Source organism: Lepidochelys kempii, chromosome 1 (assembly GCF_965140265.1).
Source record: "Lepidochelys kempii isolate rLepKem1 chromosome 1, rLepKem1.hap2, whole genome shotgun sequence".
Lineage (NCBI taxonomy): Eukaryota > Metazoa > Chordata > Testudines > Cheloniidae > Lepidochelys > Lepidochelys kempii.
Window position 1 is genome coordinate 265954558 of NC_133256.1, and position 25867 is coordinate 265980424.

At 42.8% G+C, this 25867-nt stretch overlaps 1 protein-coding gene across 11 annotated transcripts in view; it reads right to left on the reverse strand.

Moving 5' to 3' along the window:
* Nucleotides 1-24838, reverse strand: part of TMPO (thymopoietin) — a 44642-nt gene extending 19804 nt beyond the window's left edge. For 4 of the 11 annotated variants that reach the window (XM_073327467.1, XM_073327465.1, XM_073327462.1 and 1 more), the window contains exons 1-3: nt 24440-24837; nt 7956-8082; nt 3988-4146 (exon numbers count right to left, since the gene is read on the reverse strand). In XM_073327467.1, coding sequence (XP_073183568.1) covers nt 3988-4146; nt 7956-8082; nt 24440-24685 — 532 coding nt within the window. In that variant the 5' untranslated portion in view covers nt 24686-24837. Of the gene's footprint in view, nt 1-3987; nt 4147-7955; nt 8083-24439 lie in introns of all 11 variants that reach the window. The other 7 variants (XM_073327466.1, XM_073327464.1, XM_073327463.1 and 4 more) reach the window with 4 other exon arrangements.
* Between the last annotated feature and the right edge of the window lie 1029 nt (nt 24839-25867).

Here is a 25867-nt window from a genome sequence, read left to right on the forward strand (position 1 = left end):
ATAGGAAGATTTCACTGCGTCTGACCTTTGAGAACTGACTGAGCAGAGGACAAAAGGAAGGAAAGCATACCTAAAAGCAGTGTTTCTCAAATGCAGCCACTAAGGGCTTTTTTTGTGGCCACAGTCTCCTGGGCTGTGATGGGGGGAGGGGTGGAGCAGGCAAAATAGCAGCCCCCCCCCCCTTGGTCCTGGATGCACCACCTTTGTTGCTGGGGCTGCCAGCAGGGGGTAGGGGCTGCCCTCCTCTGGAGACACCTGGAGCACAACGCTGGAGGAGTTGGCAGCCAGTGAGTTCCCCACCTTCCCAGGGGCAGTGGGGCTCAGGCTTTGGGCTTCAGCCCTGTGGTGGCAGGCTCTGGCCTCCTGCTACCTTCCCTGGCCCCCCATCCAGGGCTTACTCAGTCCTGCTAAGCCTGGGGACAAATTAAATCTACTGTGAAACAGAATACTTGTGGTATTAAACATACATTTCACAGACTTACTAGCTAGCAATAAATAAATTACTATGATTTGGTATTTAAATCATTGATGTATATGTGCATATTTATTTGTTTTTCCTCAAGCTAATTAATTAAAATGAGAGAGTGTAGCCACCAGCAAGAATTGGTGGCCACACTCTGAGGCCACTAAAAAAATTTGTCCTCAGAACCCCTACCTTAGAAGTCACAATCCTGAAGAAAAGCATTGTTCGTCAACCACAAATCAGTTTAGGCAGGCTGCTTGCCCAGTCATTGAAAATCCATTGGAAGATTTTGGTCTGCAGAGTTTAGGCTCCAAACCCCCATAACCGCAACCCAGAAAATACACCAGTCTGCTTGTGTGTTGAAGCTTTTGTAATTAATGCTGCCCTCAAGGACATAAATCATGAAATGGTTCAGGACAAAGTCCAATGACCTCCAAAGTGCTCAAGTGTTTACGGATGTTCCCTTATTGATAAAGAGTGTACAACTGTACAAGATGATAGAATGATGAGTGAAGAGGTGCGCGCCTATTTCTACAGTTACCAGGCCAAATTATTGAAAGGTAACCTAATTACCAATGCCATCCACCTGCATTGTTAAAGCAAGGAGACTATCCTCCTGTGCTGACAGAGGTGTTTAGCAGTGGTAGGGAGAGGACAAGACTGAAGGCAACATTAATATTGCTGATGAACACATATGAGCTAAGCAGTATCTATGTTTATGCCTTTTTTTTTTTTTTTTTTTTTTTTTTTAAAAAAAGCAGGTTGAAGTTACGGCTTTATATCTCCCTAGAAAAAAAGTGAGGTTATATGAATGTTAGAAGAAGAAACCACCCACCCAGTGAAGTCAACAGTGAAGATGGAAAGAAATACTATGAGGTAGCAAGCTTTCTACAGAAAGATTTTATTACAGGTGAGATTCTAGCAAAGTAAGACTCCACTCTAATTGTACCCAGGTTAGTAGTGATTCCAAAACAGTGCATAAATTACGGACTCAAAAAACCTTAAGTTGAGGTGGTAGAAAACTATTCAACTAAATGAAGCAGTGAGAACTAAATTCTTCTGAAATTTAATATTATCAAGGGTTAAGCAGCAAACTAAAGAGATCTATGCAAATCCCAAGAATACAAGAACTTCATAAATTCTTTCACAGCCCTCATCAGGTTCAGGTTTGGTTGAACGAGAAGGGACGATGGATGCCACAACTTTCTAGTGACAATTTTTCTGGGAGTTTCAGATGTAATCACTACATCTGTATCCAGTTGACGTAAGCAAACTGAAGCTTGCACTGATCTTGAGGACTTTGATCTAAAGCATAGCATACATTTTACAACAGGATTCTACCAGAGGTCCTGAATTTACATAAACAAGTGAAGATAATGTTGGAGAAGTGACAGTGACACTACGACTGAGATGCTGACAGAAGTTTAGCTTGATAGCAGATTACAAATATAAAAAGGTCATAAGTTGAGCCCAGAACAGGAAGAATTCACAGAAAAAAAAAAAAAAAGAGCTGTTCCTTTCTTCTTTTAAGGCCTTAAAATCGAAGATCCAAATTTTCTATCCTAAACCTATGCTTGTAAAATCATGACAATTCATTGGATCAAAGTGATAGAAAAACTGTGGGAGATCCACAGAAGATCATTTAAATTGAACGGATAGAACTCAGAATTAGAGAGACCACCTGCTTCCCTGTCCAACAACGTCAGTATAAATATTTTTAGCATGTCTGTACTGTTCTGGCAAGACTAATAGGTTAGGTCAGTGGTCCCCAACCTTTCTGTGAGAATAGCACATTCCTATTCCCGCCACTGCCCCGGCGGGCGCCCATCACTGCCCCGACAGGCGCCGCTTTGGGGACCCCTGGGTTAGGTGCTGTAAAAAACAAAAAGTACTTCTATCAGTGTGTATCTATCCAAGGCTAGATACAAAAGTGGGCGATGAGGTGGGGTGGGAACGCTGTCCAGGAGTTCAGAGATGTGCATTCTATTCCTGGCTTTGCAGCTGACTGGTAATGTGACCCGTTTCCCCAAGTATAAGATGGGTATATTAGACTTACCTTTGTTCGTAAAGTGCTCCGAGAGCTAGAACTGAAAAGCAATAAGTATCAACTAGTTCAGGGATTGGCAACTTTTAGCCCACGGCCTGCCAGGGTAAGCCCCCTGGCAGGCCAGACTGGTTTGTTTACCTGCCGCGTCTGTAGTTTCAGCCGATCGCAGCTCCCACTGGCCGCGGTTTGCCGTTCCAGGCCAATGGGGCATGCGGGAAGCAGCGGTCAGCATATCCCTTGGCCCACACCACTTCCCGCAGCCCCCATTGTCCTGAAACGGCAACCCGCGGCCATTTGGAGCTGCGACTGGCCAAACCTGCGGATGCGGCAGGTAAACAAACCGGCCCGGCCTGCCAGAGGGCTTACCCTGGTGGGCCGCGGGCCAAAGGTTGCCGATCCCTGAACTAGTTAATAGCTAGAAAGCTATTATTGTATTCTACTTAAAGAACGGCAATCCCTTCATTTTGGACAACGTGTGTCTTTTTATATCTGAGGAATAAATATACTTGACAAATCACATAACTAATATTTGTCTTTAACCTTTGTGGGGTTTTTCCACCCATCAACTCTAAGAGAAAGCATGTTTTTACCAGGCTTAAGGGGGGGGGAAACAAAACACCCTCTCTGTACATTGCATTTTTCCTACCACCTCCCTTATCTTTTCCTGCTCTCCTGTCCCCACAGATTTCAAGACTAGATGAGACCATTCAGATCATCACTTTTAACCTCCTGCATTTCAGTAATTCCAGCACTGAGCCTAACAACGTATGGTGGAACCAGATCATCTTTTACAAAAAATCAGTATCTTTTAGATACCCTCAGTGATGGAGAATTTACCCTCTCTCTTGGTAATTTATTCCAGTGGTTAGTTCTCCTCGCACAGTTAAAGGTTTGCACACTTTCCTCTGACAAATCTCTCTTTTCCTCCTCCTCCACCGATCAACACACAGGCTGAGTCTGGTTGTCCCCCTCCTACTCCTGCGGTTAAGCAGATGTGGTATCTGGCTTGCTTAGATTCCTAGCTCACCTTATCCACAGAAAGTAACAGTGCCAGCTCTTCTATATTCTGGCTCTCCTCCTCCCTCATGAAGAGGTGTCTGAGATACTGTGTTCACAGCTAATACTCTTAAAAGGAGTAGTCCCTGGCTACTCTGTTGCCAGGCTTGATAACTTCCCAAAGAGGAAAGAGCCAGCAACTCCGCTCCCTAGCTTTCATCAGCCCACTTGCATGTCCAAACTCTGACCTGCTCCATGCAGCAAGTTTTGTCTAAACCATGATACAGTGGTCAATATTGGTGAGCTCAAGTTCTGAGCCAATCCCAATTTTGAGAAAAGTTAATTCTGTCTCCAAACACATCACTAGTGTGAAAGAATGCTATGTTTTGTTCTTGCTCATAAGTTCCCTCATGTAGGTACAATTACAACTACCATTCTTAACTCAAGCAATTTATATTTAGAGTTTCCACTTTAGTTTTACCTTCTTCGTTGTCACTGTACTGGTCAGAATCATTATTTCCATTCTGTTTGGTGTTCTCAGCTGATGAAGAAACTGTTGGTAGAGGTGTCGAAGATCCCAACGCTGGGCCTTGTTCCTTCAGTTTCTGCAATTTCTTCTCATAGATCTTTCTTGTAGTAGCTGTAACAAGGCAAAAAAAATATACTCAAAGAATTGAGAGACTGTGCACCTTTACTTGACTCCAGTGTTGGACCTTCCTGGTTTACAGACCCGTGGCGGTCTTACTGGCTACTTCTGTTACAATTTGCCTCTGTCTGTTTGGCCAAACAGGTTTAGAAAGTAAGAAGCTACTCAACAGGATATGCCTGCTTATTTTTTTTTTTAATTTTTTATTTTTATATTTTTTGAAGTTAGAGCATTCTACTCACCTGTTTTATCTAAATCTGGATTCCTTGAGACATGCTAGAATATGAAGAGAGCATGCTGGATCTTTGCTTGAGCCATAAGTATCCCTTCCCCAATCAATCATGCAAGTGACAAGTTAGTTTCATTGTTTAGTTGTTGGTGGGTTAAAAGGAAGATGTATCAATGCTGAACTAAGAATATCTTTTCTTCAATTAGCAGGACACACAGATCTGCCTGTCAGTCTTCAGCTTGCTCACAGGTCTGGTTCTGCCCCCAGAATTAGTCATTGGAAGTAAAGAATGCCACTCGGGCAAATGCCTGACATCCAAGGCACAAGAGGAGAAAGTATCAAAAGGAATTTGACCTATTGCTAGGTATCCATAAACAAAATCATCCCCCAGAGGCACAATAATCAAAGGAACCATGGACTTCCTAAATAGCAGTTTTCAGCGTTTCCAGGATCTGGTCTGTACACAGTTGGCAGCTATTGGCTAGCTTCAGGAGGGGACCCTAATTAAACAACTTCCTATAAGAGGGACAGATAAATCATTTCCCATCAGGTGCCACTATCAGAAATATCAGTACTTCTATGAAAGTACTCAAAGAGATGTGGCTAGATAGACAAATGCTGTTTAATGAAGGAAGCTCCTGCAAGCCGTTCAGATAGGTATGAAAGGCATATCTCCTTTAGGTCTATGGGTGAGAAAACAATCTCTGGGAGATGGCTACTAGGGTGTACATCAGTCTCGGCCTCTCAGAGGGTTGCTAAAAGTAATTCAGATAAATTACTTCTCTCTTCCCACACGGTCAATTGTGAACCAAGATTAACAAGCAAGAAAAGAGTTTCTAATAGGAGTATCTAAAAGTAGCATTACTTCCTTCCTACTCACTTTCTTTTATGGGTTGTTTGAAGTTTAAATCTGCATTTGAGAATTTTGATCAATCTCTCTTATTCCTTCTGGGCTATATCCAGAAGTCATTCATCTAATGTCGTAAGCATCCAGCTTTCTGCAAACAGAAATGTACTAGCAAATCATTCTGTCTGCTTCAAGGAATTTCAGGGCAAACTCATATGATGCTCGCTAATCTATTTACCCTTGTTGCATTAGTTCTCTTGCATTTGCTTGCTAAGAAACTTTAGAGCTACTGGATCTATAGGATTTTGAGTATGGATTGTATTCTTCTTGTACTGATTCAGACACGAGGCCCTTCCCAACTTCTTGTTCAGAGAGCTTTCCCACTTAATACTTAGTGGTGCCAACTGTTTGGCCTGGATGTCCACTTCCACTAGGTATAGTATAAATATAAGACAACACTCTAGTCCATTATTCCAGCTACGAAACACAGGATATCTAAAGATGCATCTGATGTTATTGTAACTACAGAGATCTTTCAAAGTGGACTTTCTACCCACAAAAATTTTATAGCCTGAAGATGTATGAGGTCTAGTGCATCTCTTCCACATCAGAGCTACTCATGCAAAGCCCATGGAGGCTGGCAAAGCCCTGAAAGTAGCTGATGATGCTTTGTTTCTACTCAACCATGGGCCTACCAAGTTTTCCTTCAGCGGGAGTGGCAGTGTCTTTCTCAAGACAGTGTGATCCATTTTTGGTAGGTCACCAGGTCTGTTCCGATTCAAATTAAGGAATCTTCCCAATTATAGGTTAAGCATTTGGATTTTGCAGGTGGCTCTTCCTCCAGTGTTACTTTAAGGGTTTTATGTAAGTTTTTGCACTGGCTGTTGATGCATACTTTGGGACAGAAAGTCAGCACAGAAAAATTTTAGATAGGCAGTGTTGATAACATATCTCTGTAGCTAACAGTTCCATTAGAGCTCTGCTGCAGAGGATGCAAAACAGGCTAAGTATATACCTACACCAGCAATTTAGATGTTTGAACCTATTTCAATTGGGAAAGGAGTCTTCCTATAGCAAGCAGTTTAGAGTAGGAAAGTCCAATCTTTGGTGTTTTACAGAGACTACTGGCACCTTCATCTCACTGTGATGACTAGTCTTGGGGAGGCATACTCAAAGGGATTTTTCGGGGAGAGGGAAGAAAAAACAAAAACAAAGTTATAACAAGGAATTGCAGTGTGAAAGAGCTTATATTTGAGTTCCCACCTCTGCTTTCCCAACAGCTCCCTAACATTACTGTGCATCATGTTTTCTTCGTCAGCTTGCTGAGCAATGCAAATTCTCTCCTGTGCAAGTGACCTATGAAAGCCATGAGCCAAAGAAAGGTATATGAATTATTGGATATATGGAGATCTAATGTCCAGTTTCTCAAATCTACTCCATGAATTGTATTTGTTCAGACTACAGAAAAAATGTGTTCTGAACAAAGTAGATGAAAGTGATTTTTAAAAATCAGGTAGATTTAAATATTTTTATAAAAATAAGTCTATTTAAAATTAAATTTGAAGGTATGACAACCTATGTTTAGGCCTAAACTTACTATAATCTATTAACATAATGGACATTAGATAAATGATTATGCAGTATATGTTTGAGGCTGAAGTTTTCAAGGTAGTCAAACGACTGACCTGGTGGAAGTCACTGGCTAAGCACTTGGAACCAGAGTTTGTTGAAGTACTAAACTATCTTCTGACAGCAGTAGCCTCTTCTGCACATTCTCCTCATTTCAGTTTATTCAGTTCAATTACTACTTCAAAGCTGACAAATTAATGGAATTGAAACAGCAGGAAAGTTTATCTTCCTCTTCCAAACTAGAAACATGAACTAGGTGGGAAAGATGAGATCTACAATTCTAAAAATCTTGGAAGGATCTGATGACCAGAAACAAATCAGTTCACTAACTACAGACAATACTTTGTTTAATAAGTCAGTTAGTTTTAAATGTAAGATACGTTTTGATAAACTTATTGTACCTTGTGTATCCAGCACATTTAAGGTAACTTTATTTTTAAACAAAATAAGTAAATACTGTGGTTTTGTGCATTTTTATTTGCATTTCAGTTTTCATCCAAACAGAGCTTGACACAAGTCACAAGTAAATAATTAATCAAATCAGTCACAAAGATGGATACAGAGTCTGACCAGGAAATACAAGGAAATGAGACAATAGCGGTCAGCAAAAGAGGCAGCACACCAGAAGCCTAACCATTGTCCATTTTTTTGAATAGGCCTCTAGAGCATGTTTTAATGATTACAAACAATTAGCCTCTTTTTAGGGAAGTAACTGAAGGACAAAAGCAAAATAAGATTAAAATAGATTTAAATCAATGTATGCTAATTGCTTATTTAAAATCAATCCACTAATTCTAAGGTTGTACAGTTAGTCTTCTCATTAATGTAAATTGTTTAATTTCACATGTATGGATATTTGTAAGTTAAATTACCTGTTTGGAATACAAACCCTCTCTAGCAATGATTGTTGCAATTACCTTCAATTAAAGAACCAGAAGTGTATTGTATTTTTATTTTACTTAAAAATCATACTTCTCACAGTGTATTAGCTCTTTACACTGTAAGCTCTGCAGCACAGACCATACATTACTTATGTGACGCAATATTTGTATGTAATTATACAAAGTAAATCAGTAGAATTTGATATCTTTTACCTACCTAAAATTGGACCAGGGGTCACTCCATATTTTAAAAGTTGCTCTTGAAGGTCTTCATTACTGAGTTCTGTTACATCTAGGTCATCTTTCTCCTCCAGCCTAGGTTTGTCTGTTTTCTTTGTGGCTTTCTGTAAAGGGAAAAAGAAAAGAAAAAAATACACCATTTCTCCACGCATTACAAAACCAAAGTCTCTGTCCCTATTGAAGGAGTAAAGAGAATGCATGTGGGCTGTACTGAAGCAACAGAGGACAGCAGTTTTGATATTCACTCATTTTTGTTTAGTAGTGTTACCTTTATCAATACCAGATAAAAATATTTCACACAGCATGGAAGTCTTAAATGAACACAGGCCTGCTGGCCAGTTTTAGACATGAAAGAACGTGTTTTAAGAGCTTCGGAGATAAGATCCTACTCATTTTTCTTATCTTCTATGCTGATTTGGACAAGCACAGGCCATCACAAATCTTATCTTTCCTACAAATGATAGATCAGGTTTGAAAACTTCCCCAACACTATTTGTCTGAACACTAAGCCTACTGGCCCACCAAGCTGAAAAATACCTTTGCCATCACACCCCACAAGCTCTGTATTTAGTTTCCAGTGGCATATCTTCATGCTCACCCACCCCTACCTTGCAGGACTCCACTACCCTTGTGGACACACAGGAAGTCTTGGGCCTTCGAGCACCTCTTTCCTCTTAAAGTAGTAATGGGCTCATGAGCTGCTCTGCTCCTGCCGCTCCCAGCCATTCTCTGGAGAGTTACATTTTAGTTTAAAAAAAAAAAAATTCCCCCAAGTCCTATCTACATTATTGCTGCCACTATTGCTACCACTGGTGAAATTCTAAGTTAGTAACTGCAGACAAAGCCAGGGGCAATCAGCAAACAGTCACTGTCTATAACTTTTATAACTCTGCCAAGCTGCACTATTCCTCAATAGGAAATGTATTTATGTCTCACCTGAAAATTTCCTTTCTTGGAGTAACGAAGCCTGCAGATTCATAATATTGGGTACTCTACTCTCTGCAGCCTTGGAGACCGACCAAGCTTGTCAGAGGCAGGAGAGGTGTGTCTCCACCTCTGAGAAACTGCCAGTGGCTACACTTCCATAGCCTAGGAAAAGCTAATTTTCCTCTATATCTCAGGGGAAAATTAAGTACTAAGACTAAACAGAAAAAGTCTCCTGCAAAGCAAAGATTTCAGTGAATAACTAACTGAATGCCAATTAATAATTTGCTATCCTTTTCCAATGAATAGTCCATTCAGGGTAGTTAGGATGTGTGGACCTCCATGCTCCAAGAAAAAAGGTTTTTAGGTAAGATACAGATAAATTTCCCTATTCTTGCTTGTAATGAAGTACATGGGAGAAACAGGGATTTAAAAGCTGGGTCCACTCAGATGGGGCAAAGAGGACCCTAAGCTGTTATGTGCAGATATTAAGGGGGATAACCCTTTCCTGGTAGTTTTTGTGACACTACAGTGAGGAGCACCTATCTACCAAACCAGCATCCGATGACTGGATGTGTAGCTTGTAGAATTCAAAAGGTGGTATGAACAGATGATCAGATAGCTGCTTTACAGATTTTCTTGTGTGAGGCAAATGGTATTTCTGCCCAGGAAGCTGCCACAGCTCTAGTGGAGTGAGCTCTGATACTGGAAAACGGAATTAGGCTTTTTGACTTGGATGGTATGCTTCCGAGATGCAGCATCTGAGCCACTTGGGGGAAAAAAACCCCCCCCACAAACAAACCAAAAAAACCCCCAACTCTTTCCCTTTGACACTGGATTATAAGAGCATGTGTTTTTCTGACCTGACCTGTGTGATGAATATGCACTTTGAGAGATCTGCAGACATCCAAAGAATACCAAAATTTGTCTTTGGAGTACAACGGCGCTGGACAGAGCTCCTAAAGTCAGCTATCCTGTGCTCAGACAAGACTATCATCAAAAAAGGCCACTTTAATGGTTAAAAAGTATGAGACACCTTAATGAGTGGTTCAAATGGAGGGTCTCTAATGGCACTAAGACCACCAGGTAAAATTCAGTAAGAGAACTTTTTATGCATATTGGGAAAATGTTGCTCTCATAAGAAAAAGTACTAAAATGCTGGACATCTGGGGAATATGAAATTCACTACTTATCTGCTGTACTAAGGATTCTAGACAAAGCAGCAACCTGACCTCAGAGCCTGAAGTGCCAGGTCTAAAAAAATCTAAATACATTTTGAAGAAATCTGAGAATATGTGGTGTCGATGCAGACGAGGGAGACAACACTGTTGTCCTAGAATCAGTGGTTTAAAGCTCAAAAGGGTCCATAAATATGCTGAATTAGTATATTTATTTCTGGAAGCTAAAATTGTGGATATTGGCACACTGAATAATCTCTTTGGCCTCAGAGGCTCTGTTCAAGAACCAGGCAGCTAGGCTTGGGCTGTCTGGATTCTGATCCAGATCTCTCACAGTGCATATTCACCACACGGGTCAGAAAGACAAATGCTCTTGTACTTTGTTATCCAGTAGCCCTTGTAAGATCATCTCTCTTCTGACTGGAAAGCACATGGGAGATGTTTATACCTTGTCAAGGAGACCAGAGAATCAAGCCCTCCATGGCCAGACTGGGGATACCAGAATTACCAGTGCTACTTTCTCTCCTGAATCACTCTGGAGAGGAAAAGTGGGGGAAAGGCATAAAAGGAACTTTCTGGTCATCTTTGCAACAAGGTATCTGTTGCCTTGGTTGTGAAACAACCAGCAAGAGAACAATGCTAAAACTTCGTGATTCCAATCGGAGGCAAATAGATCTACTGCTGAGAGACTAAATTTGTTTACCAGGAGATGAGACACCTTTGGACATAGTCAAAGAACAGAAGACACAGTCAAAGGCATCAGGAGGTGAGCTTCTCTCTGGAAGACTGTATCTGCCATTATACTCCATGGAGGTGAGCAGGGAAACCAGGTGCTGAGGATTATTTGCCCTGCCACACACTGCAAAATTATGCAGCTTGAAGGAAACTGATTTTGCTATGTGCCAACAAGAGGAATCACATGTATCAGACTCTTCAGAAGATGAAAGGGATTAGAGTCTTTTTTTGGGAGTGTTTTATGTTGGGGCAACTAGAGGGGTCTGAATATCTGGGACACTACTTTCTTATGCCTCCCCTTGATCCAGCTCCTGAGGAGAAAGAAACTTCAGACTTCTAGTTCCTGGGGTGGGAAGGGGAGTGGGTGGTTCTTCTGGTTACTCTTTTGCACAGCTGTCTTTTCCTGAAAAAGAGGTTTGTGCTGGACTGGGTCAAAAAGGGGGCTTCTCAGGGTCTCACGCTTTGTTCAAGTGAAATTCCTCCATGTAGCCTGGAGATGTGATGGGCACCAGGCTCCAACCCTGGACATTCAAAGGGAGTCCTCGGTCCATTTGCTGCAATGGACCTACACTGCTGGTAGGAATGGAGGGAGGGGTTGGGCTCAGGGGCCCCTTACTAGGCTCACCTTGTCTCTGGATCCCTGTCAGTAGCTCTCTGCCACTGCAGCAACAGTGCGCAGCTGCTCCGCAGCCAGACAACGTGGCTGAGAACTTGGACTTTGGTGACTGGGTGGGAAACTTTGCAACTCTTTGATACCATGTTTCAACCTACTGTGGAGGAGGGGAGAAAGGGAGCCACTGCTTGCTGATCCCAGGCCAATGTAGTCATCTGTGCCAGACCTGGGGGTTTTGCTATTGAGATACTGCCACTGCTTTCTGGGAGCTGTCCCACTCAGGGAGGAAGGCGGCAGAAACCCTGCCCCGCCTTTGCACTTTAGAGGCCTGGGTCTCCACAGAAAAGGCAGAAATTCCATCTAAGTACTTAATCAGCAGAGAGACAATGTCTAGTTTTCCCACTTAGCCTTCTCTACCAGAGTCCCAGCAAACGTCTAGCTGTCCAGTCAGAGCAGCTGTTAGCTTTGTATAAATTTGCAAGCAAATCTGCTCTTACTTCAGGGATCACACTACTGTAAATAAAATTAAATGAGGGCATTAGTGACAGCATCCCAACTGAAATTGGCTGATTGGTTATCAATTGCTATGGATTTTCCACCAATATGTATCTTCTTGGGCTCTGGAGTGGAGACTTGGACTCTCTTAGCCCAGAAATTCCCATGGCGTGCTGCTCTCTCTCTACTCATACAAAAAAGGAAGCTTCTCAACGTCTAGTTTGAGCCTGATCAAGCCCACGGCAAGAACAGAAAGGTATCTTCAGTAGAACCTATCACAGCTCTTTACGCTTGGCTTGGAATCCCTTAATTCCTAACCTAGTCTCTTTGAGATTCAGTTTACAAATGTAATCCAATTAGGGGATTAGTCATATCCCTAAACCACGTTTACCCCATTTTGGTTTTCCATATAAACATTCTAATTGCTTCAATAACTAGTTCCAAAACAGTTGAAAACTATGAAGCCTACAACATAATAGAAGAACTCAATTTATAAAAGAAAAAAAAAAAAGAGGCCTTTTAAAAGTTTACTTATTGGTCTGTCAGCCACACTCAGTTTGTAACATTAAACATGGCATTCATCTTAACCAGTTTCACATTTGCTCAATTTTTTCTTACTTATCCTTTTTGGTCAAGGCAATGAAATAATTAAAGACTCAAACTCTAGTCAGCATGTTAAAACTCATGCTGGATTCTCTAGTAAGCATCTATTTAGGCTAGTACCTTATTGTAGTGGTGGTAAAGCACTGGCCACATCAGTGACCAAATTGACACTACAAAACAAAATACCTCAGCATGCCAGAGGAGTACAGCTAGGTGTGAGGGAAACAATTACAGACATTTAACATTCAAAGAAAATAACAGCAACTGAACATAATTTACTGTATTTCTGTACAGATATCAATTCATCTAGGACACGTAGGAAACTTCCCCAAACAACTGCTATTAGCTTTTCCAAATTCAGAACTTTCATTTTGAAAAATAAGTTTAAGATGTTAACGCTACAAGGAAAACCTTCCTACCACAGAAGTTAATCTGATGCACAGATGTCCTAACTATGCAGCCAGTTCTAGCATCTCCGCAGCGATCCTGGAGATTCTGCAAGCTGCAGCAGAGTGAAAAATGGCTACTCCTGCTAGTTTTTATTGCTGTTTATTCAGATCTCTGTGGGTAACACTGAAATTGATAAGAACCAATTCAATTTCATCCTGCAGATGCTTGGGAAGCTTCTGACCCACAGCAAATGTAGGGTATTTGATGGGAAGGGGCACTCAAATGAAGGTGTGGACAGGAAGAAGGGGTTAAATAGTGGAAACAATACAGCAACTCCTCACTTAAAGTTGTCCCAGTTAATGTTGTTTCGTTGCTGATCAATTAAGGAACATGCTTGTTTAAAGTTGCACAATGCTTGCTTTGTCCACTGTTTACAGGAAGAGCAGCCTGTTGCAGCTAGGCTAGTGGGGACTTGGAACCAGAGTGGACCGGCAGCCACTCTATCAGCTTCCCGCTCCCCTAAGTTCCCTGTGTAGCAGCCGCCCAGCAGGCTATCAATTGCCAGCAGTTCAGCTGTCCCTCCCCCACTGCCACCTGCTGCTCCTGCCCTCTGCCTTGGAGCTGTTCCCGGGAGCTTCCTGCTTGCTGTACGGGGGTGGGGAGAAAAAGGGGGGCTAATGTCAGGGTGTCCCCCTCCCCCATGCTCTTGGACACTGCTTATCCTATCTTCCATAGAGCAGGGGGAACACACAACAGGGCTCAGGATGGAGGGAGCTTCCTGACAGCAGCTGCCATCTCAGCTTGCTGATCTACTTAAAAAGGCAGTGTACTTAGAGTGGGGTCAGCAATGCGCATCTGTCACACACATATGGTGTGTGACTCTGTCTGCCATACAGTCTCCCCTCCCTCCATTTGTGCTGCCTTGTAGTGCGTGCGGCTACAACAATGAGTTAACCCTTGAGGGCTCAGCTAATTGCTAGTTCATCATTTAGCAGTAAGGCATTCCCTGGAAATATCCCATCCTCTGACTTCACCATCTCAACCAAGCTTCACAATCATCATTGCCGTGTACAGTATTAAATTGTTTAAAACTTAGTGTGTGTGTGTGTATAAATAGGGAGGATTAGGTTCCAGGGAAAGTCTTTTGTCTGGTGAAAATTTTTTCCCCTGGAACTTAATCCTCCCTATTTACATTAACTCTTATGGGGAAATTGGATTAGCTTAATGTCGCATTTTTCAGGAACATAACTACAACGTTAAGCAAGGTGTTACTGTATGTAAAACTTTAGAGCCTACAAGTCCAGTCCGTCCTACATCTTGTTCAGCTAATTGCTAGGACAAATAAGTTTGTTTACATTTACGGGAGATAATGCTACTAGGGATGTAAACGCTTAACCAGTAAGCGTTAGGCTTACTGTTAACCAGGCCTTAACTCCCGGTGGCAGGCTGGCTGTACCCCAGCCCTGCCAGTGGGACCCCAGCCACTGCTGCCCTGACCCGCTGGAGCAACCTCAGTTAATGGTTTACTGGTTAAATGATAGAATTTTAATAGTTTAACTGGTTAACTTTATCTGATATTTACATCCCTAAATGCTGCTTACTTCTTATTTACAGTATCACCTGAAAGAGTGAAGAAGTGTTTGCATGGTACTCTTATATCCAGTGCTACAAGAGATTTACATGCCATATATGCTAAACATTCATATGCCTCTTCATGCTTCCATTCCAGAGGACATGTTTCTATGCTGAATTGGTATTCTATTATTAACAGTGCAATTAATTGTGACTATTTTTTTTAATCTCATGATTGTGATTTTTTAAAATTGTTTTACAGCCTTAATTAGGTTTGAACATTACTCATATATTAGATAACATTTCAGTATTTGTCACACTTCAATTATTACAGTGGGTTATTTGACCAATCCTACAGCTGGTCAAATATTAGTAACCAAATGAGATATTAATACCAGTGAAATTCAAATATATTCATAATTCCCTCCCTTGACATTTGGGCATTAAGAGAAAAAAAGAAAAGGAGTACTTGTAGCACCTTAGAGACTAACCAATTTATTTGAGCATAAGCTTTCGTGAGCTACAGCTCACTTCATTGGATGCATCCGATGAAGTGAGCTGTAGCTCATGAAAGCTTATGCTCAAATAAATTGGTTAGTCTCTAAGGTGCCACAAGTACTCCTTTTCTTTTTGCGAATACAGACTAACATGGCTGCTACTTTGAAACCTGAGATTTAAGAGAATGGTTGATTGAACAACAGTGTGGTCAATGCAGCATGTAACAACACATACTGGTTTTAATTCTTTTACGTTGCATGGGACGTGGGTTGGGGGTAATGGAAGGGAAAGGAGTTGTGGAACAGGCGTGTTTCCACCCTTGCTAGTAGGCTTAATCTTCTGCCTAACAGAAGTCAGAAAAACTTTTCAAGCTCCCCCCCCCACAGTGTTTTGTTGGTTTTGGGTGGGGGGGGGAGGAGAGAAGACACATGTAAACCTAGACTAGAAAGTGAAGTTACCCACTGTGCATAACTTCAAAAGTTAAGCTTCATTTCCCAAAGTTTAATGGCGTGACTACTCTTTACTGAGAGGTAGATGTGTCTGAAGTTTAAGACTTCAAACACCTGCCTTATGCAAATACAAAAAAAACAAACAAACCACAACACATCAGTAAAAAGTATTTTATCCATACTAATGTAAACAGCTGACTGTTTTGCTCAAACCTACCACTAACTCCTTGAATTTTCTTCTGCAAGGCTAAGTCAACAGCATTTGGGCTCACAGTGGAGAAAGGTGAAAGCGAGTACTTGAAATGGGGTTAGACTAGAATTCCCATCTGATCCTTTGTTAGTGTTTAATATAGTGTTATTTATAAACCAAATTACTGTGTAGATATAAATGAAGTCACATCTACACTTGGCTTATATAGTTTTAAAACTATGGTTAATCTGTTGCCAGTCAAACAGTGTTCTGTCAAGGTAAGCGGACAAAAAGTCCTGGTCTACAGTAAGTAGGATTTTTTTGATATGTAAATCTATGTTGCAGAGTAACAGCCGTGTTAGTCTGTATTCGCAAAAAGAAAAGGAGGACTTGTGGCACCTTAGAGACTAACCAATTTATTTGAGCATAAGCTTTCGTGAGCTACCATTGGTTAGTCTCTAAGGTGCCACAAGTACTCCTTTTCTTTTTGTAAATGTGATTCCCTATGACTGATGCAGGTCCACTACTGTTAGTAATAAGAGTATAAACAAAGTTACAGTTATAAGCAGACTTTCTCGTAGATCCAGAAAACGTTAAGGAGCTGGATAGGATCAAGGATTATCTCTAGCTCTGTATCACTGGAGTTTAGAATTTCCTGTGACACTGGGAGATAAGGTAGCTAATTACAAAGAACTTTGCCCATAGCAGGGCTAATTAAATATTTGTTGTTAACATTGAAGCACTTTGTGTGTTTTCAGCACATAGAACTATACATAAATCCTAACACAGCAGCTTGGTTAGCAGAGGTCCACTAAATAATTTAAAAAAAGAAAAAGGTATTTGTGACACCTTAGAAACTAACAAATTTATCTGAGCATAAGCTTTCATGAGCTACAGCTCACTCCATTGAATGCATTCAGTGGAAAATACAGTGGGGAGATTTCTATACACAGAGAACATGAAACAACGGGTGTTACCATACACACTGTAAAGAGAGTGAGCTGGTAAGGTGAGCTATTACCAGCAGGAGAGAGAACAAAAAAACACAAAACCTTTTGTAATGATAATTAAGGTGGGCCATTTCCAGCAGCTGACAAGAACTTGTGAGGAACAGTGGGGGGGGGGGGGGGGAAGAGAGAAACATGGGGAAATCGTTTTACTTTGTGTAATGACACATCCACTCCCAGTCTTTACTCAAGCCTAATTTAATGGTGTCCAGTTTGCAAATTAATTCCAATTCAGCAGTATCTCGTTGGAGTCTGTTTTTGAAGTTTTTTGTTGAAGAATTGCCACTTTGAGGTCTGTAATAAAGCGACCAGAGAGATTGAAGTGTTCTCCGACTGGTTTTTGAATGTTATAATTCTTGATGTCTGATTTGTGTCCATTTATTCTTTTACGTAGAGACGATCCAGTTTGGCCAATGTACATGGCAGGGGGGCATTGCTGGCACATGATGGCATATATCACATGGGTAGATGTGCAGGTGAACGAGCCTCTGATAGTGTGACTGATGTGATTAGGCCCTACTATGGTGTTCCCGGAATAGATATTTGGACACAGTTGGCAACGGGCTTTGTTGCAAAGATAGGTTCCTGGGTTAGCGTTTTTGTTGTGTGGTTGCTGGTGAGTATTTGCTTCAGGTTGGGGGCAGTCTGTAAGCAAGGACTGGCCTGTCTCCCAAGATCTGTGAGAGTGATGGGTCATCCTTCAGGATAGGTTGTAGATCCTTGACGATGCGTTGGAGAGGTTTTAGTTGGGGGCTGAAGGTGATGGCTAGTGGCGTTCTGTTATTTTCTTTGTTGGGCCTGTCCTGTAGTAGGTAACTTCTGGGTATTCTTCTGGCTCTGTCAATCTGTTTCTTCACTTCAGCAGGTGGGTATTGTAGTTGTAAGAATGCTTGATAGAGACCTTGTAGGTGTTTGTCTCTGTCTGAGGGGTTGGAGCAAATGCGGTTGTATCATAGAGCTTGGCTGTAGACAATGGATTGTGTGGTTTGGTCTGGATGAAAGCTGGAGGCATATAGGTAAGTATAGCGGTCAGTAGGTTTCTGGTATAGGGTAGTATTTATGTGACCATCACTTATTTGCACTGCAGTGTTCAGGAAGTGGATCTCTTGTGTGGACTGGTCCAGGCTGAGGTTGATGGTGGGATGGAAATTGTTGAAATCATGGTGGAATTCCTCAAGGGCTTCTTTTCCATGGGTCCAGATGATGAAGATGTCATCAATGTAGTGCAAATAGAGTAGGGGCATTACGGGACGACAGATGAGGAAGCGTTGTTCTAAGTCAGCCATAAAAAATGTTGGCATACTGTGTGGCCATGTGGGTACCCATAGCAGTGCCGCTGATTTGAAGGTATACATTGTCCCCAAATGTGAAATAGTTATGGATGAGGACAAAGTCACAAAATTCAGGTTTGCCATGACATTATCGGGGATATTGTTCCTGACTGCTTTTAGTCCATCTTTGTGTGGAATGTTGGTGTAGAGGTCTTCTACATCCATAGTGGCTAGGATGGTGTTTTAGGAAGATCACCGATGGATTGTAGTTTCCTCAGGAAGTCAGTCATAACACAAAGTAAAACTATTTCCCCATGTTTATTTTCCCTGTTTTAGATTAAAATTTTTTTTTACTAACTTACAGAGTGCATGAATGTAGATCTTCTTTCTGAAGTTAGACTACACATCTGAAGGCTTTTCATCCTAGCTTAATCTTAGACCTTGAGTGGATAAAAAAAAGCACTCATTTCTTATATTAGAGATTTATGTAGGAAAAAACCTCTCCATCCGATGGAAGTTGGTGATGGGGAAGAAAGGAGAGAGTTATCTGAGCCATTGTGTGTGTTGCTATCTAGTTGCATGGACTCATGACCAACACATACTTCAAGTATACAACTACAGTATGTAATATTTCAGATCTGGATCACAAAATTGCTTCTTAGCTGAGGACAAGATTTCTCTTGTATTCTTCTATAGGTTCTATCATGATGGGGGCCTGAGGTCTCTAGGCTATATTGCAGTACAAATAAGGGATAGCTTACAAATACCACAGTTAAAGAGGAGTGTTTCCATTCACATGTCAAAACAATCTGTCTTTCTAGCTCTAGACAGATGTACAACACTAGTGTTCACTATACATTACCAGCTTGTATTAATGGACTAAATATAGGAGCATAATGTTTATCACAATCCACAGAACTGGTTACATCCTTAGTAGCGGATACTAAAACAGCTAGGCATAGCCTTTTACTGCGACGCCTACAGGAATTTTACCACTCACTGCAGCTACTATTCCTCAAGATTATATTTAAAAGAAACACGATCCAACACCTGATCACACTGACTCCAGTTCCCTTTCCAGAGTGATACCATAAATACAAGCAGGGGAGCCCTCACATATATTATAGAGCACTAAAAATAGACTGTCAAGGAACTATTTAACAGGTGGAGATAAAAATCAATTGTTTACAGGTAATGTTATTTTTATTTCATAAAGAGGGAGACAGATGCGCTGAAGGTCCCAAGCAGCAAGTTGTATTTCAGTTTTTTTCTGGGGGGGCAGGGGAAAAATACCACCTCTCCTAAAGTAGTGTGGACTGACTTCATCTATGCAAAACACAAAGCTATTATGTCACAGCTGTTATTAAACCTGACAAAGTATGTCATCAATTCTTAGACTCACAGGTACAAGATGTGTTGTGTTACTGGATGCCGTTTTTACATTCCAAGAGACCTTTGACGTTAGATTATATATGAATTGTAGAATTTTTATAAACCTAGTAAGTGTATACAGTATTGCAACAACATAATAGTAAAGCAAATCTTTGGGTTTAGGAGCAAGAGTACACGCAGTGAAAAATCCACTTGTTACCAATGTTCCATAAGTAAGAAATGGAAGTCTCTACCCTTAGCAGCAAGGCCCCTACCACATATTCGTTAGCTATCTGTGCAAAGGGATCTGGAACCTGACAGACTGGAGAATTGGGCCCTAAATGTCCAAACAAGCAATTAAAATCAGTGGTGGTTCCACACAGTTTTTCTAAGATTGTTGTCTTAGCCTTACACCCACACTATAACCAACGTACAGCTTATGACTTGCAATCTTTCTTCAAGGTGAACAGCGACAGATCCTTCAAAAACCTGAAGCCTTACCAATTAGTCTCACTAAGCTTGGGGTGGGGAGGGTGAAAGAATGCAAAAGAAAAAAATTCAGTTCTGCATGTTGTCTCACCCTCACCTTTGCTGCTAAGAAAAGATCCAACACTGAGATTGCTAGTCACCAGGACCCTTGCTGAAAATAAAAGGACTAGAAGAATTTTGCCAAGAGCTAAGATATGTTGTATTAGGTCAGATTAGTCATTCTACTACTCCAATAGTTTGTCTTCAACCGTAGCTGGTACCACATGCTTTAATGTAAGGTGCCAGAAATCATCTGGACAACTATGAAATAACCTGCTAATAAGAGGATGTTTCTTCCTAAAATGAGGACAGTTACTCTGCAGCTACACTAGGATTTTCTAAAGCCTTAATCCCAAACAGCTGCAATTCCACTACTGGTAGTGACACGGCTCAGGCATCTTTACTACTACTCAGAAAAAAGAAAAAGGAGTACTTGTGGCACCTTAGAGACTAACCAATTTATTTGAGCATAAGCTTTCGTGAGCTACAGCTCACTTCATCGGATGCATTCAGTGGAAAATACAGTGGGGAGATTTATATACATAGAGAACATGAAACAATGGGTGTTACCATACACACTGTAACGAGAATGATCACTTAAGGTGAGCTATTAGGTGCCACAAGTACTCCTTTTCTTTTTGCGAATACAAACTAATAGGGCTACTACTCTGAAACTTACTACTCAGAAAGGGGCTCTCTTAATACCTGTTTAATACAAGTCTTGTCAACACCACATGTCTGCTGCCAAAAGTGAAACTATGTACCCTGGGAATCATGAATACAAAAAATGCTAATGTATGATAAGACAACCACAGAAGGCTGGTCTATGAAGCATGTGAATTTGTATTTCTCCTGTATTTTTTGTTTACTGTAACTAGGATGTTTTTGTCCATAAGTGTCTAATCCTTTACAGAGTCCAACTGAGCTCTTGATCTCAAATATCTTGCAGCAATGATTATTTCCTTGCCATTACTTATTGTTGGTATACCAACATTACCTAAAGGCTCTAATTAGCATAAGTTCCTGTACTGTACAAAGATTTTACATATTCTATCACACACAAGAATTTTGAGAACATTAAAGTTGTAAAGTCAAGCACTCAAAAGTTAGGAAATGCCAAAATTAAGGTTACCCATGCAACCTTAATTCAGCCCTCTTGTGTGTATTCATCATTATACAGTCTTTAATTACATGATCACATACTCCCTTCCCCTTCTCCCCACCCCCGGGCAAAGAATGATCCTGCTCTGGAGATGAATCAGAGGAGATTTGCCTGGAGGGCCCCTGCTTCATTTACTGCAGAAGTGTATAGTGAACGAGGCAGGGGACTAAAGGAAGAGAAACTATGACCTCACAGATAAAGGAGCTGAATACTACCCTGGAGACCTGGATTCTATCCCTGACTCTGCTGGACAATTCCTACATGATGCTAAGCAAGTCACTTAAAACTTCTCATAGATGGCACTAGTTAGAGATTCATTTTCTGGGTGTCTGACTTGCCCAAGTACTATATAATGCTAGTTACTCTGGAAACAAAAATAAGGATCTAGACATCACAAATTAAGCACCCAAAGTTAGTGGATACTTTTGAGCTAGTCTTTGTGCCTCAGTTTTGCATCTGTAAAATGGGGATAATAACGTCCCCACCACACACAGGGCATTGTGAAAATAACTTCATTAAACTTGAAGCTCTCAGATATTAATTTTTCTTATTGGCTTATCACTATAATAATTCTGTCTTCAGGAGCAGGGTTTGAGTAGTGTGCCATAAGTATTTAAAAACAAAAAACCAAAACCAAACCCACACTTCTCATTCACTGAGCACCATCTATCCCAGGGATAGGCAAACTATGGCCCGCAAGCTCCCGCTGAGGTCAGGGGCTGCACCACGCAGCTTGGCCCCACTCTGGCGCTCCAGCCAGGGCGCTAGGTCAGAGGCCGCACCACGCAGCTCCCAGAAACCGTGGCATGGCCCTGCTCCAGTGCTCCAGCCAGGGCACAGGGTTGGGGGCTGCTCCACACGGCTCCCAGACACCGTGGCATGACCGCATTCCAGCTCTTATGCGCTCCAATGGCCTCTTCTGGCACTCCAATGGGAGCTGCAAGGGCAGTGCCCACGGATGGAGCAGCTTACAGACCCACCTGGCTGCGCCTCTGCATAGGAGCTGGAGCAGGGACATGCCACCACTGACTAGTGATTTAAAACAAATCCACCCCGGTCTTGACCTTTAGCATTTTTATAGAACTATTTGCATTTTCCAAAATAAACATTGTTTATGTAGTATTCAGATATCACTTTTCCATTAAGGCCTCAAGTACAGAATAGAACAGCTTCCGACAGCTATAAGAAAACTTTGGAGTTCTGGGCATTAACCACAGTAATGAAGCTTGTGCTACAAAATGTTACCAAAATACTCAGATTAAATCAAATCTTAGTACACAAAACTACATAACTGATCCAACTGACTTTTATAAGGTAGTTACTGTATATCTACCCCTCCTCACTTACAAACCAATTGTACCATTTTCAAACTGGAACAGGCTCCCAGTAAGATAATTTATTGTGATTTTTAGAGTAAAGGACTTCACCATCAGACACATAATAAACTAGAGGTTTATTGTTCTTGCAACTGTCACATAACCCATGTAATAATATTCTTCACAGTAGTCTTGGCAGCAGGGTGGGGTTTTTTGGTCTTTTAGGAAAAGTATTGGATCCGTGTGTTCAGTTTAGAACCATGTTTTAAAAAGGTCACCCACAAAGGATTTTTTTTAAATTGGGTTTATACTGCATTTTTGTGTCCTTATGATGGACAAGAGAGGTCCAAAAATCTGTCTACATTTAATATATTCCTCCTGGGGTTTTTTTTGGTGCCTCAGAATTATGAAGCATGTCAAGGATGGCTTTCCCTGGTTTTGCGGGAAATTTTCTTGAAAGAAAAAACATTAAGCTCTAAAGAAAGACAGCCTTTAGGCTTCTACTCAGGCATTTGACTTCAGTGTTCAAACAAAAAGTAAGTTTAATAGTCTGACATAAAAATCCCTTCCTCTTTCAGTTTCTTGACCCAAGATGTACTAGTTTCATCAGTTGTTACTCACTATACTACATCTGAATTTCTAGTGTTAAAAAAAAAAAAAAAAAAAGGACAGATTTGTTCCGAGCACTCTCTTGTTTCCCCTTTCACAAGTCACCTTTAAAAGGTACAGGATTTTAGACACCTGGATTGTAAAGATCAAAAGAACTACAACTCATGAAACTCAACCTAGCAGTGATTATTTATTACAAGTCTTTGATATGAGACCCATCCCCATGGTATTTGGCTGTATTTTAGATTACAAGCAAAATTATTTCCTCTCAAGTACCGTTTAAATAAAGTTTACCCAGTATAGGCAAGGCCTGCATATCCATCACCCCACTTTCTCCTTGCACGCATGCTTGGGGGAGGGGGGGGGGAGGGGAATGAACCAGCTTTCTTAGCTTGTTGGTTGTTACCCAAACAAGTGCACTGAACAAGGCACTTCCCTATAGCATATCCACTCAGATACAGGTAAGTGCAAACACACATAAAACATTCCTTAGAATCATTAACTATTTCTTCCTTCAAAAAGAAAAAAAAATAGACTTAGTAACCATCCACCAATGTGAACAGAAACGTTCACACTTGTCTGAGTTATTCCAATGCAACTGAAACTCTGTAGGAGAGCTGTAAGTTTGTTTAGATCACAAAGGCAGTCTTGTGGATAGAAGCCTGAATCTCTCTTCCTTTGATGAAGGTTTAAGTTTCTGGGTATTCAAGTCATGGGCAAATTGGTCTAAACATTAGTAACTTACTTAATTCCATTTCTTTTTAAATACTTCACACACACAACTTCTTTAGCCAGCTCGAGTTACAGCATAAGAACCTGGCATGCTATAAACACGAAAGATGCGGTTACCATATTATTTTATTCTACATATTATAAATAAGCACCCATCAGATGATTTACCGTTCAGCAACTTCACTACTAAAGTTTACAGCGGCATCAACAAGACACCTCGATCTTCCAGCCTAGCCAAACATCTTAGTCCCGCAGGCACTCCTTGCGCTGGCAACCCACACTCAGCGAGCCCCCGAGCTTCAGGGCGAAGCGGGCTGTCCCAGACACAACAGAGTACACCCTAGTTTGAAGTTGCTAGGAAAGGAAATCCCGGCAGAGCGCCCCTCTCCCCGAGCACGGGCAGGGAAGGTCCCTGGCTGCCGGCGCAGGGCGCTGCACCTGCCAGCCCCTCACGGGGCAGAGACCCCAGCGGAGTGAAGACCCCCGGCGGAAGAGGTCTGCGCCGAGGAGCTCGTATCGGCCACCGAGAGCCGCTGCTGCCCCACGCGGGGGCCGCCAGGAACTCTGGGGGAAGAGAAAGCACCGAGCTCTCCCCTCACCCGAGATAAGCCGCGGCAGACAGGCCGGGGCCGCCAGGGCGCGCTCCGCACCTCCGATAGAGCGGGAAGCGGCGCTCGGCCTCGGGCCAACTCCCCGCGGGCGGGTCTGTAGGCGCGGGCCGGACAGAGGGGTGGGAGCGCGGGCGGCGGTCAGGGGCCGCCACAGCCCTTTGTACTGCAGCGCTGGGGTCACCCGAGCGGCAGGGGGCGGTCTCCTACCCGGCCGGGGGCGGCTCCTCCTCTGCTTCTGGCGCCGAGCGGGGTGGGCTCCCTCTCCTCGTCGCTGGAGAAGTCGGGCTGGGCGAGCGCGGCGGGCGCGTTGCGGGCGGTGAGGTGCTGCAGGTAGAGCTGCACATACACGTCCTTGCGCTGCTCGCCGCCCGGCAGGCTCACATTGTTGGCGATGAGCTCGCTCTTCAGCTTCTCCTTGGTCAGCACCCACGGGTCCGCCAGGAACTCGGGCATCGCCGGCCTCTGCCGCCCTCCCAGGAGAGGCACCAACAAAGCGGGGGGGGGGGGTGGAGAATCGCCTCCCCTGCCCAGCGGAATGAACCCAACAACTCGCAGCGCGCTCGGCGAGCGCTTCACCCAACCTCCAATAAAGCGTGTCTGGATTGGCCGGCCGAGTCACGAAGTGGGGCTGCTATTGGCTGCGGGCTAGAGGAGGGAGCGGCGCAAGGGTTCGACCAGCATTAGTGCTTTGCGCGAGGAGTAGTAACGCAGTTTAAATTCGGCTCAGGCGGGAGAGGCGCTGGCGTTGTGCCGTCTCCCTCCCCCGGGGGGGAGGTGCCATGATCCAGACGCCTCCCTCAGGAGAGCAGAAAGCGAGGTCCTGCCGCCGCTGCTCACTGCCTAAAGGTTCCTCATTGGTACCACATGAGCCTCCCGCCCATAGGAACAGGAGGTCGAGGTCTTTGCTGCTGGAGAGGGGCAGGGGCAGGGGCGAGACCCCCTAGCTGGGGAGGAAGTGCCCGACTCTGCTGTGGTCGCTCTCTCGGAGGGGAGCACAGAGGGTTTTACTCCGTGTGTTTCGGTGAGACATTTAAGAGCTCCCTAGAACCCGGCGTGAAATCTCCCATTGGTCGCGTGGTCCCGCGGCAGGTCGTCTGAAGCCAGCCCCAGTGGCGCGATCAGACCCACACAACACCGCTTGTCCCATGCGTGTCCTTTGCTTGTCAAAACTGTCACTGTCAGAGGCAGTGTGAAGTGCCTTCTCGCACGCGGGCCTGGCCCTCCTGGACTCTTCAGGAAACATCTTTGATCTGGGCACTGATTGGGCGGAGAGAATAAAATCCAGCCAAGACATTGCCCTTGCCATTAAAAGCTGTGAATAGTATATAAAAAAGTAAAGAAAGAAATCCCTTCTAGTATATTGCAGAGTTTGAAAGGGACATTGGCCATTACTTGAGTCCCGATACCACAATTTCCCCACGAGCGCAGGAGCGTGCCCTTGAGAAACAGGTTGCAGGATTGGGACCTTAGATTGCAAGGTCTTTGGGGCAGTGAACCCTGAGCTCCAGACCGCTGGATGAAATTAATGGGCAGCAGGTTTAAAACAAATAAAAGGAAGTTCTTCACACAGTGCACAGTCAACCTGTGGAACTCCTTGCCTGAGGAGGTTGTGAAGGCTAGGACTATACCAGTTTA